Source organism: Cynocephalus volans, chromosome X (genome assembly GCF_027409185.1).
Source record: "Cynocephalus volans isolate mCynVol1 chromosome X, mCynVol1.pri, whole genome shotgun sequence".
NCBI lineage: Eukaryota > Metazoa > Chordata > Mammalia > Dermoptera > Cynocephalidae > Cynocephalus > Cynocephalus volans.
This window is the reverse complement of record NC_084478.1, coordinates 118279894-118293504: the sequence shown is the minus strand read 5'-3', so window position 1 is coordinate 118293504 and position 13611 is coordinate 118279894. Positions and strand designations below refer to the sequence as shown.

Sequence of the window (13611 nt, the reverse complement as noted above, 5' to 3'; positions counted from 1 at the left end):
TGCTTTGGGGCCATTATGAAATAAATAAGGGTTCCTTGAACATAAGCACTGCAATACCATGACAATCGGTCTGATCACCAAGATGGTTACAAAAGTGACTGAAGGCCTGGGAGTGGAGACAGCATGGATACCCTGGACTAGGGGATGATTCACATCCTGGGTGGGATGGAGTAGGACGGTGTGAGATTTCATGATGCTACTAAGAATGGTGTGCAATTTAGAACTTATGAATTGTTTACTTCTGGAATTTTCCATTTAATATTTTTGGGCCACAGTTGACCACAGGTAACTAAAACCACAGGAAGCAAAACCACAGATTAGGGAGTCTACAGTACTATATAAACACTTTCCAAATGGCTGTAATAGGTGACAATACTTTAGATAACACTATGGAGGCACTGGCTCATCTCATTAACCTGATTAATCCATTGCAAAGTCAAAGAGTATAAAAGTTCTCCAGGATGGGACATAGGATTGGCAGGTAAGTATCGGAAGAGAAGGTCAAGTTCAGAGATGCTCCCTATGCTGTAGGGAGGCTTGAGCGAGAGCCCTAGCTACCTACAGGGTTCCAGAAAGGGGTGGGGGAGTAAGGGGTGGGATGAGGATACAGAGGTCATGACAAGTTTAGAAGAAATTGTGTCGAGAGACAAATTCTTGTCCCCCTTCCCAACTTTGCATACCCAAAGACTTCTTGATTTCTTACAACAGTCAGACAAAAGGAACTTAGGGGATTGACAAATATTTTTAAAAAGCAAAAGAAAAAGCAAACTATTGTAATGATTACCCCTGGTTTCCTGGATTCAATAGCTGCATTCTCTGTCACAGCCAGGTTACTGGTCCAGCTGCTTTCCTGCCAGAAGCTGGCTGTTTACATGGCAACCAATGTCTTGATGAATTGAGAAAAATGATTTAGTGTATACACGAATGCAGCACCTTCTAACTCTAGGCAGTTTCTCTCTTCCCTACGTTCTCCTCCCCATGCTTTCTTGGTTCCCATAATATCTCCTCCAAAGAGGAAACTGGACTTCAGAATGCAGCTATTCTTTCTGAGGAAAACTTCACTGGAGAAAGCTGGTTCTCTCCATTGGAGGAAAAAGTGGTTCCCTCCTGTCTTCAAAAAACCCATTTCATTTCTCCTGGAAGTTAGCTACATCTCTAGCTGTGCTTAAATAATGACTTCCAAATGTCTTTAAAGAGTCCAAAGTAAAAAAAACAGAACTGGGGATCTGGTGACCATTAAAGTTCCTAAACTTCTCCATAAAAACAGAGATTTTTGGAGATATTATTTGGCCATAATTTTTGTTCTACAGTTTCAGTCCCAGTATCTGTTATTTAGCTAACAGTGGGAACTTATGACCAGATAAGGAAAACAAAAACAAAAACAAAATACCTTTGATGGCTACTCTCAACAAAAGTGTTTGAAGGCAGAGTAAGCACAGGTCTCACACAAGGCAAGCCATAGAAGAGGCTGTGGAGCCTAGTAACAAATATTTGTTGTGCACCTATTTTGTGCCACAAACAGTGCTAAACACAGGGGAAACAATAATGAACAAGACAGACACAATCTCTGTCTGTCATGTCAACACAGCAGGAAGCCATTTATAACACAGACCAGAATGGAGGTGAATGAAAATCAGGGTTTGGGAACTAGAAATCTGTTCATACATTTCCAATATTTTTAAACTAGAAGACATATAAATGTATAACTAATTTGAGATCTGTAGAGTTCAGTATTACCTTGGAATTAGGAAGCTAATTTCAAATTTAAAGTGAGATCACTTATTTTTAAGGTTACTATTTGTCCTGTAAATAGGCAACAATTGGCAAGGCAAAACATCCTGACCAATTTTATTGCCCAGATTCCCAATACTCAGCATCATAATTCTTAAGTTCTCAAGAAAAGATGGTTTTCAGACATTGTCCAACTCTAATATAGTAACAATACACTTCAGAGCTAAGAGCTATATATTTCCATATAAGCTCTTTAAAAAGTCACATCCCTCAATTAGTACACATTACTTAAGCCTTTGAGATCACCCTCTAGCCCAGTGCTGTCCAAGGGAACTTTCTATGATGATGAAAATGTTCTATCTCTACACTGTCCACTACAGTAGCCACTACCCACATGTGATTATTGAGCACCTGAAATGTGGCTTATGAGGCTGAAGAACTGACTTTATAATTTTACTTAATTTGAATTAATTTAAATTTAGATAGTCACATGTAGATAGAAGATAGTGCAAATTTAGTCTTAAACCAGAGGTAGTTCTGTGAGTGTCAGGGAGAAAAAAAGTTCCCTTCCTTTGGATTAAGTCATTTTAATTTGAGAAATTATTTAAAAATTGAAAGTCAGAAAAAATTTTTATATTAACAGGACTGTGAGTTAGAGCAAACTAAAGATTAGTACCTGATTTAAACAAAACTAAGGACTGCAGTTTCCTTCACTGACTCTACTGAATTAAAACAAAAACAAAAACAAAAAAACAAAAATGTTTATGTGGTTGAAATATGTGTGATTTCTTTTAAAAATTCAGTGCTTATTATTAAAGGAAAATAATCCAAGGTACATACACTTAATCAACATTTTTAAAGTATTTTAAAATATCTTCTGTTTTGATGATTGTTCATTCATTTATTTAATGCCTACAATGTACTTTGTTTATAAAATTTAATATTCTCTTAATAAACACAGCGAAAATATCCCCCAAATAGCCATATTTAACCTGATGCATTTGAAGTGATTTAATTTTTAGCTACTTCATGTATAATTGCTTCATTTTGAGTTAAGAAATATTACAACCAAAAGGTCACTCATTTTTCAGATTTGACTGCGAAACCAAAGTTCAAATATGTCACTGCTTTAAAATGCATAGCACATACCTCCAGAAAATGAAAAGTAAAACATTAACATATCTTTCTAACAAGTAACTAATACATATTATGAGTACCTAAAATGACATGCATGAATTTTTTGCCGAAGAAATTTTTAATTAAAATTATTTTCCTGAATTAAAATGTAACCTAAGACTTCCTAAGAAGTCATTAAAGGAAAATCTGTCCTGCTTAGTTGTACAGAAAAATGATTTTAAATATGTATACGAAAATCATTTTTGAATGTTTGGAGTTTGGGAAGGTAAATCCCAAATAATCTTTCAATAAACTTTTACTATATGCCCACTATGTGTCAGGCACTATGCTTGACACCAAAAAGTGGCATTCTCTCTGAAACAAGTCCAGGTAGCGTGTCAACTTGCACATTGAGGGAAACATTATCAGTTGTCCCACAGCCATATCTGGATCAACTAATGGACACTGCTAAAGTTATGTATAGATTACCGAAACCTTCCTTTCTCTGACTTCCATACATACGTAAGCACAAACGACAATATGTTATACCATATTTCCATTCCCGCTGCTGGACCGCACTACCATATTTTGCTTTGGGTCAGCTAGATCATGTATGTGTAGATATACAGTATATACTATACACCAACAAAACCAGTTATAAGGTAATTGAATAAAAAACTTTCTGAAGTATTTACTGGTCATTCTGATTGAGTCTTCTAAAAGTTACAATCAAGTAAGATCCCAACTTCATGCTAAATAATAACGTTTTTAAACAATAAAAAGTTTGTATACAAGGTATGAACCCAATTTTTAACGTAATATACGCACTTTCAAAGAAAGAAAATGGTAAGAATTTCACTCAAATCTGAGTGATAAGATTGCACGTGATTTTCATTTTCTTTATACATTTCCATATTTTCCGACCTTTCTACAATGACCATACCTTACATTTATAACCAGTAAAAATTACATGTATGTTAGTTATAGTAGGAAACATTCTTGCAACTGTCCCAAACCCCCAGTCTTGTATTGGCCGGGATAAGACCTTACATAGGGAAGTAGATGTTGATTCCAGGCGTGACCTTAGAGAACTGCTGCAGAAGGCCCAGGGGTTGACCCAACTGGCTAAAAACTGGAAGCTCTTTAAGACGGTACAGAGACTTTCACTGTCTAAAGTTAAATGTAAGTGAATATTCCTGGAGAAAAAGGAAAATAGTAACATGTGTGTCCAGCTCTAAGGCCTGGTTAGGTCACAGGATAAATGCAGTATTGCCTTCTGGTAACTTTTGATTCCATACAACATTTATGTTTAAACATTTAATAATGAACATTTAAAGAACTATTACTAAACACCAGATAGTTTTGAAAAGTAAAATTTTTTTTCTAATTATAAAAATAGTATAATATTCTTTATTGAAAACCTGGAAAGTATGGAAAATCTGGGGAATAAGACCAAAATCATCTATAATTCCATCACCCAAAGATACCCAGTGTGAGCATTTCAGTATATAACTTTCTAATAATTTATGTGTATCCTGCTTTTTCACTTAACATTTTATCCAGAGCGTTTTCTTATGTCCTTAAATATGCTTAGTAGGGGCGGGCCTGTGGCTCACTCGGGAGAGTGTGGTGCTCATAACACCAAGGCCACGGGTTCAGATCCCATATAGGGATGGCCGGTTAGCTCACTGGGTGAGCGTGGTGCTGACAACACCAGGTCAAGGGTTAAGATCCCCTTACCGGTCATCTTTAAAAAATAAATAAAGAAAGAAAGAAATAATAAATAAATAAACAAATAAATAAATAAATAAATATACTTAGTAAACCTCATTCTGACTGCCTAATATTACTGATGATTTAAGGATATCTTCTTTTTGGGTAAACAATATTATTTTATCTACCATGGACATAATTTATCATAAGAACAGATTCAAAATGTATCTAGTATTTGAAAAAATTAGCTAAGAGATTTTCTCAATTAGTGATCTCTCCTGTGTCTAACCAACGTTAGGATTTTAATTCTAAAAATGATTTTGTTCTGTTCAAATCCCTAAGGTCACCCATATTGCACACAACGATAAATCACTCGCATGTTTTCCAAAATACAGACTTAGGATTGGAAGACCACAACTCCCTAAGAAATATTAGATAGTAAAGCACTTAGTAAATCTCTGTTCTTCGCACATGTAAGCCATGGCAGGCCCTCCAATCCATGCTCTGCCCGCTGTAGCAACACAAGTGAATTACAGTGAGCTTAAAGGAAACACTAAAGTAAAACAGAGAAAAAATTATCCTTAGCATACACTTCGAATTGTGAATAAATTCATTTGTTTACCTTTCAAACTAATTAAAAAAAGATACTGTGATTTTTTTTTTTTTTCTGAGAAAGTTATAATTCAGAAGCTCCATAAACAATTATACTATAGGCTGGTCCCCCAAAATATCAGTATAGCACATACTTGCTGAACAAGAGTTCTGAAAATTATTCTACTCAGCATACCGATCACGATTCCTTTGAAGAACACGAGCAGAAAATTCTATGTAAAAATTTGCAATTTCAGTTTAAAAGGAAACTCCATTTCCAATTATCTTTGGTGGTTCGAAGATCCATTCCTTACCTGTAAGGCAGTTTAGGATCAGAAAGACCTTCCAAAATGCGAACACCATTGTGTTGAGGTTCGTTGAGAGCAGTAGGTGCCAGTAGCTTGCCTGGACTAGGCTGTGTCTCAAACTGGCTTCTTCAATCACACCGAAGTTTGCCAGGCTTATCTACTGGGCATCACCAAGCAAACATGCCTCTTCGGGCTTACTTATTGGGTACAGACCATTCTTAGAGCAGATTTGTGTTTCTTTGAAACACTTTTCATGGGGCGTGTTTCCTTGATATATTTGCTACTGTGTTAATAATAAACCCGCCTATTTAAATTCTTCAAGCTCTTTGTACACAGATTCTCTAAGTCTCATTGTCTAAAATCAATCTTATTAAAAAGTTGTACTTGCACGGTGGGGGGGCGGTATAGTTGGAAGAGAGCCTATGCAAATAAAAGCTGACAAGGCTAATAAATTTCAAATATTTCCATGAAAGTTTTACAGCATTGATTCACTAACCTCCTTTTACAAATTAAGTTACTAAATTGGTGCTATAAGGTTTCCTGGGGAGATGGGGTTCACAGGAAGGGCACAGGGGTTATGAAGCGAAAAAACATTCATTTCCATGCGAACAAACTCTGGACGTGTCACTCTTTTTTGAAGCTCTGGCAGGTGTTACTACCCTTCGCCAAAACTGGCAGAAGAATGAATTACATGCTTAAATCTCTAGGGTTAGAAACCTTATAGCACTTATTCACTAACCTAATTTTGCAAAATCAGGTTAGTGAATAAATGCTTTAAGACTTCCATTGGATGAGTCTGAATTTTTGCAGAATTAAGTTACTGAATAGGTGTTATAGGGTTTCCTTGGAAAAGGGAGTTCACTAAGAGGGCAGGGGAGGCTGCACAGGTAAAAAGCCTTCATGTGAACATGAACTTCTAATAAAGTTCCTCTCAGGATTAAGTTATCCTGAGAAACCTAAGGCCTCCTTTGTCTCTTCCCAAGCGATCTCTTAAGTCCTGTTGTTTCAATCTTCATGGTGACTCTCTGACTTGTTCTTTCTCCAATCTGCTGCTTCTATCCTGGTCCAGATAACTCAGCTCCTCGCCCCTGGCCTACCATAGAAGCTTCCTAAATGGTTTCCCTGACTTCTTTCTCCTTCATCCTATGTACCAGCCACAGGCCAATGTTCCAATTCTAATCAACCATTTTCAGTAACACCATATATGAACTCTTTTATCAAGTCCAAAGTCCTTAAACTGGATTCCCAGCCTTCTAAGATCTGGTCCTCACTTCATCTGAACTTTAGCCATGTTAAATCATCCATCTGAAAAATGCTGTCAAGATTTACTGCCTCAAAGTATTCAGACACATGAAATGCACACAAGTTTAGGTGATATGTTTTATGGACTTTAATTTACAGGAAATATTTGACCCCATCTTACCTTTGCAAAGCTAATTTCCTGCTGCTTCTTAGAAAGCTATTTTGTTTCCATCAGGCCTGATTCCTCCTTGCAGCCTTCCTCACCCAGGCTCATGTCTAATGCAAAATCTTGGCTCCAAGTGACTTCCATCACTACTTAGAATTTTCCCCTCACTCCTCTTGTTATCCAATCACATTCTTAGCACAGATCAATCATGCTTCCTATGTGAGGATTCTAGTGAACCCACATACCACTCCTCTCCTGGCTCCCTTTACCATAAATTCATATTGTATTTAGAGCCAATACCCTACAGTTGGCACTTGATTGTTCTCTAGTAGTTTCCTATTTATTAACTAAGTCTCCCCCAAATCTAGTGACTGTGAGCCCCTCCGGGGCTGGGACCAGGCCTTATATAGGCAGTGCCCAATTTATGAAAGGGTGTGTCCAAAAAATGTACTGGTAAGCTCACTGCTTGGCCCAAGAGTACATATGCCTACAGAAGCAACGTTATAATGGAAGTCTCACTCCCAGACTTACATAGCCTTCCACATAAGTAGAAGGTATATAGTCTAATACTGGCTTGGATTCTGGGAGCAGGGCCATATAGGGAAGGGGAGGAGGAGATGGAGCAGCAGGTGGCAGAGAAAGAATGTTCCTTTCCTTTCCCAAGACATGGGTTGTGCACAAAACAACGTTTTTTTTTCCCAAATAACCATTGCATGTCTCGGACACTCACCTTCCTTTCTGTCCCCTGCCCTCATAGCTCCCAGGCTCCTTGTATCCCTGGGTTGCCCTAAGGGAGAGTCTTACTCCCCAGAATATCCCATGCACCAAAATTACTTTTTTCTTTCCATCTCTAGTCCTCCCAGAAACACTCCCCCTCCTCTGCAAAAGCAGATATCAGCTCCGCGTTAGGAGGGAAAGAAATCAATTTTCATGAACATTCCCTAACCCGTTTGCACTATTGAAAATAGATTGCTGGTTTTCTCCACATGAATCTCTGATCAGGAGGATGAAGAAATGCAATAAAGAGAAATGGTTTGAGGGAGGAGGTTTGCAGAGGAGGACAACTTGTAGCATAGCCCTCTGGAGCTCCACATCAGCTCTCAGCCTTGGTTCTGCCTTGACCTCTAAGTCCACCAAATCTCCAAAAGATCCATGGTTTTCACAATGGCTCCCCTGGAAGTAATACTGGCATTTCCAGTGGTGGGGAGGTGGGATGGGGAAAGAAATCTGTAAGTCTAGTGTTTGTAAACCAGGGACTTCCTGTGTTTTCTTCCATGCCCCATAGGCAACCATAGTAGGGTGACCATATAATTGATCATTAAAACTAAGACACTTTTAGGGCCAGCCTGTGGCTCACTTGGGAGTGTGGTGCTGATAACACCAAGGCCGTGGGTTCAGATCCCTATATAGGGATGGCCGGTTAGCTCACTTGGGAGAGCGTGGTACTGACAACACCAAGTCAAGGGTTAAGATCCCCTTACTGGTCATCTTTAAAAAAAAAAAAAAAAAAAAAAACTAAAACACTTTTGAGAGTGAAAAGAGCACTATTAGTAATTACATGGGACAAACAGCATAAACTGTGACAGTCCCAGACAAACCTGGATGTCTGGCCACCTACCCACAGGGGAGTGCTAGACACAAAGGAGGTGCTAAGTAAGCACTTGATAATTAATTCAATATGTCTGAGCTGGGTGGCCCTAAGATGGGTGGGGTGCAGGGTATGATTTAAGGGCATCGCCAAAATCTATCTGCACCAGAGGTTTTCATATGAACACAAAAACTTTGGAGCATTTAATTAAAATACGTATACTGTCGTTATGTGAGATCTAACTGGGACAGGAAGAATTCTGTTAAAACAAACTCAAGGAGATAATATAAATTCTCTGCTTGGAACTGAATTTTGATGTTATTGACTATTGCTCGGAAAGAAGTGGGCAATTAACCAGCACATAAAATATTAAATATCCTTCGCCTTTTTATGGCACTTTATAATTTTTAAGCTGCTTTTCCATTTTATCTTTGCAACTGACAGATAAAATAAATAGAGCAGGTATTATCTAAATTTTCCATATAAGAAAACTGGGTCAGAAACATTGCATCTTTCCCAAGGCCACAAAGTACGCATTAGATGCTGTTCCCATCACATCGCACAGTGGCACAGAGTGATTGTAATGTAACAAATATGCTACTGCACCCAGGATTCTCCCTTGGGAACTTTCAGAAATACGTAGTTTCTGATTTATCCCTCATTTTTTTTTACTTAAAAATTATAAAAGTAACACACTTTCACTGTAAAAAGATTTCAAAGAACAAAGAAGTATACAGAGGAAAAAAGTCCCCATTCAGCCACCCGCACATGTAATCCCATGCCCAACCTCATAGGCAACAGGAGTTTAGCATTTTTCTCAGACCTTTTTCTATGCATTTACACACACACACATGGTTGTTGGGTTTTTTTTAGCATTAAGGTGATCATACTGTACATATTGTTTTATAGTTTGCTTTTTTTCTCTTAAAAAACATTTTTTATTATCTCTTTCTATCACTATATCCAATGACATCTGTAGATCTACCTTATCCATTTTAAGGCTGCATGGTATTTCATAGTATGGATATACTGTAACTTATTTAATCATTCTCCCATTGGTGAGTTATTAGATCATTTCCAGTTTTTCACTATTATGAACATCTTTTGTGTAAATCTCTGCCCACTTCTGTGATTATTTCTGTAAATTAGGTCCTTAGAAATGAAACTGCAGGATCAAAGGGTATGGACATTTAAATTTTTTGGTAGACTGCAAAATTGTCCATCAGAAATTCTTTACAAATCTACACCTCCATTAAAAGTATATGAGAGTGCCTGTTTCTCCACAGCCTCATCAGGAATGAAAATTATTAGTCTTTTACTCTTACTAGTATCATGGGTGAAAACTGGTATTGCTTCGTTCTTTTAATTCATATTTCTCTAATGAGGTGGAACCTCTTTTCACAGATTTACTGGCTTAACTCGTATGCCTTTCCTTGTGAATTGCCTGTTTATGACCTTAGCCAATTTTTCCATTAGGTTATCTTTCTTTTAATGTTATAGAAGTACTCATATATAGTCATGTGTCACTTGACAGGAATATGTTCTGGGAAGTGCATACTTGGGCAATTTCATTGTTATGTGAACATCGTAGAGTGTACTCACACAAACCTGGATGGTAAAGCCTGCTACACACCTAGGCTATATGGTACAACCGATGGCTTCTAGGCTACAAACCTATACAGCATGTTTCTGTGCTGAATATCTTAGGCAATTGTAACACATTTGGTAAGTATTTGTGTATCTAAACATATCTAAGCACAGAAAAGGCACAGTAAAAATATGGTATTATAATCTCATGGGACCACCATAGTGTAATGCAGTCCATCATTGACTGAAATGTCATTTACAGTGCATGACTGTATTGTGAATCTTATTCTGGGTTTAGTATCTATGTTATAAATATTTTCTTCTGGTCCATAGCTTTTCTTTTTAATTTTATGTCTTTCATCATAAAGAAGTTTGCATTTTGTTGTAGTTAATCTATTAATTTTTTCTCTGCAGCTTCTGAGTTTCCTGGCTTCCGTAAGAAAGCCTTCCCCAATCCAAGACTACAGAAATATTATTCTACATCATTATTATATAATATGTAATATTATATATTCTTCTAATGTTTATATAATTTTGTCTCTTGCCATCTCAGGTATAGCAACTCTGTCCTTCTAGTTGCTCAGGACAAACATCTTGATGTCATCCTTGAATCCTCCCCTTCTCTCATATACCACATCCAATCCATTAGCAAATTCTTTTGGCTCCATTTTTAAAAACTCTTCAGACTCTGACCTCACTCACTTCACTGCCCCCACCCTTGTCTGAGCCAGCAGCACCTATCGCCTGGATCCCTGCAATTGCCTCCTGACTGGTCTCCCTGCTTCCACTTTGGGCCCCTCACAGTCTATTCTCATCACACCACCTGAAGGAACCTTTTAGTACAAGTCAGATCATGTCTCACCTTTGCTCAGATCCTCCACTAGTTCACAATTTCTTTGAATAAAAACCAAAGTCTTTAAAATAGCTTAAGGAATCCATAGCGCATATGTTCAGTGCCTTGGTTAGCACAGTTGATGAGGGCAATTACAAGCCCCTAAGTTTGCTAAAGTCAATTCTAGTGCCCTCCCTATTTCTCTTGGAGCTGTGCTGTCCAATATGAACTCTAGAAATGTGGCTAGTGTGAGTTGAGATGTGCTGTAAGTGTAACAAACACACCAGATTTCAAAGACTTAGAATGAAAAAAAGCACAATATCAATAATTCTTATGCTGATTACATATTAAAAGAATAATTTTGGAATATATTGGGTTAAATAAAATATATTATTAAAATTTAAAAGATTTTTTTAAAAAAAAGATAGCTTAGAAGACCCTAAAATGTTCTGTCTCGTCCACTCCACCACCTCTCTGACCTCATCTCCTACCATACTTCCTCTTCTCACTCTGTTCTAGCCATACTGCTCTCCTTGCTGAGTCTCCTACTAGGCAGGCACGCTCCCACTTTTTAGGGCATTTGTACTGGCAACTGACTCTGCCTGTGACACTTTCCCCCAGATAGCAGCAGGGCTGACTCTCTCATCTTCTTCAAGTCTTTGCTCCATTGTCAGTTTTTAGCAAGGTATCCCTTGTTCACAAAATTTTAAACTTCACCTTTCCCCACTCCACCCTTCCCAATCCCCTTACCTTCTTATTTTGTAGCACTCACTACCTTCTAACATACTGCACAGTTGACTTACTGTTCACTTTCCCACCCAGCTAGAATGTAAGTTTCAAGAGGGTAAGGATTTCTGTCTGTTTTCTTCACTATTTATTCCTAGGGCCTAGAACAGTGCTTGCACATAGAAGGCACTCAAGAACTATTTGTGAAATGGATGAATTTATGAATCTGGATTTAATCCATTTGGAATTTATTTTCGTGTATTGGGTAAGATAAGGTGAAATGTTTTTTAAATGTCCTAATGTCCTAAATAGTGGCAAATTATTACCTTTTGAGGAGATCTGCTCTTTGGAAACAGCTAGGACATTTGAGGCTAATTCATATGAACAAGATAGGCAATCAAGTTCAGTAATGCTGTTTTGCAGTCAAGAAATGAGTCGTAATCATAAGGAGGCTGCTGTCTTTGCATGGCTTGGGAACTGGCTCAGAAGGCAGTCTGGGGGTTCCAAAAGGCAGACCAATGCCATTCTTACAGCACCAGAATGAGAGAGAGAGAGAGAGAGAGACAGAGACAGAGAGAGACAGAGACAGAGAGAGAGATCTGAGGCTAAAGCTTTTCATATATGTATATTTTTTGATCATCAAAGTAGTCATCATGGGAATCAGAATTTATTAGGCTCCCTTATCCATATTTTATGGTTTTGTATGATTTTTAAAATTTTGAATTACATATGGAAAAGCACAATCTAGTCAGTGCTTAGAATCTAAAGATTTTAACTTACTTCTGTTGGAATGGTTCCAAAGAAGGTGTTTCAAAAATCCCTTGGGCAATCATAGCACCATTGAAGTGTTATTCCTTGTTGCAACTGCCTGCCAGGCATCTCCTCTTATAGGCCCTACTGACGCTTCAAACTCAGCCTCACACATGTCACCCTCTGTTTCCAAATCAGTGACACTTCCCAACCACTATTGCTAGCGCCCCTATTGTAACTCTCCATTGGGGTATTCTTTGACTCCTACTTTTATTTATCCCGCCATACCACCTGTCCCAAGACCTACTAAGGATAGCTCTGAAACTTTTCTTCAGTCCATCTTCTTTCCATCTCCTCTGCCATACTCAAATTCATCCTTATTAGCTCTCACTTAGATGGCTGCAGTAGCCTCCAGGCCCATCTCCTGGCCTGCACTCTTTATCCCTCTCAAATCCATCCTTTATAATCCTACCAAATAAGTTTTCCTAAAGTCTACTCATGTCATTCTTGTGTTCAAAAATCTTCATGACTCTCCACCACCTTTTCCCCTAGACATAAATATTTTTCTCTGGCTTTCTATTGTTATCCAACCTGCCTTTCCTCTTGATTTTCTGCTATTTGTAACAATAAAGAATGTCAGAACTGGCAGAATTCTTACAAGCGGTTTCCATACAAAATGGAATACTTTTTATTACCTGAACATATGCCTCATTTTTCCATCCCTGTGCCTTTACACAGTCTATTTCTTCTCCCAGATCACTCACCCCACCAAGTCTATTTGTCGAAAAATCTGTTCATCCTGTGAGCCTCACCACAGATGCTAACTTCGCCATGGATTATCTACTGATCCTAAATGATGTGATCTCACCTTTACAGCATTAGTTAATACCTTTCACACAGTACTTTGAATATATCATAGCTAATCGTGTACTAGTCCTCTTCATGTCTCGAAGACGGCAAGCTCCAAAGGAGAACAGGGACTGTGTTTTGGTGATTTGTGCTTGTTTGGGGCCAGGCATTGTGCTAAGTGCTTTTTATGCATGATTTCACTTACTCCTCCTAATTGCCTTTTGAGGTAGGTAGTCTTATTATCTCCATTTTGTAGAAAGAGAAACTGAAGCACAGGGAAATTAAGCAATTTGCACAAATCTCATAGATGGCAAGAGGTGGACTCAGGACTTATATTCCCACTCCTCTCAACCCACCTCAAATATTCCCATTATGTAGCTCACACCCTATTTCACATGCACAGTTAGTTAGG

At 38.0% G+C, this 13611-nt stretch overlaps 1 protein-coding gene across 1 annotated transcript in view; it reads right to left on the bottom strand.

Annotated features, from left to right (window-relative positions):
• The window catches only part of VSIG1 (V-set and immunoglobulin domain containing 1), a 40938-nt gene extending 27569 nt beyond the window's left edge, over window positions 1-13369 (bottom strand). The window contains exon 1 of the mRNA XM_063084861.1: window positions 13240-13369. Coding sequence (XP_062940931.1) covers window positions 13240-13369 — 130 coding nt within the window. The remainder of the gene's footprint in view (window positions 1-13239) is intronic.
• Between the last annotated feature and the right edge of the window lie 242 nt (window positions 13370-13611).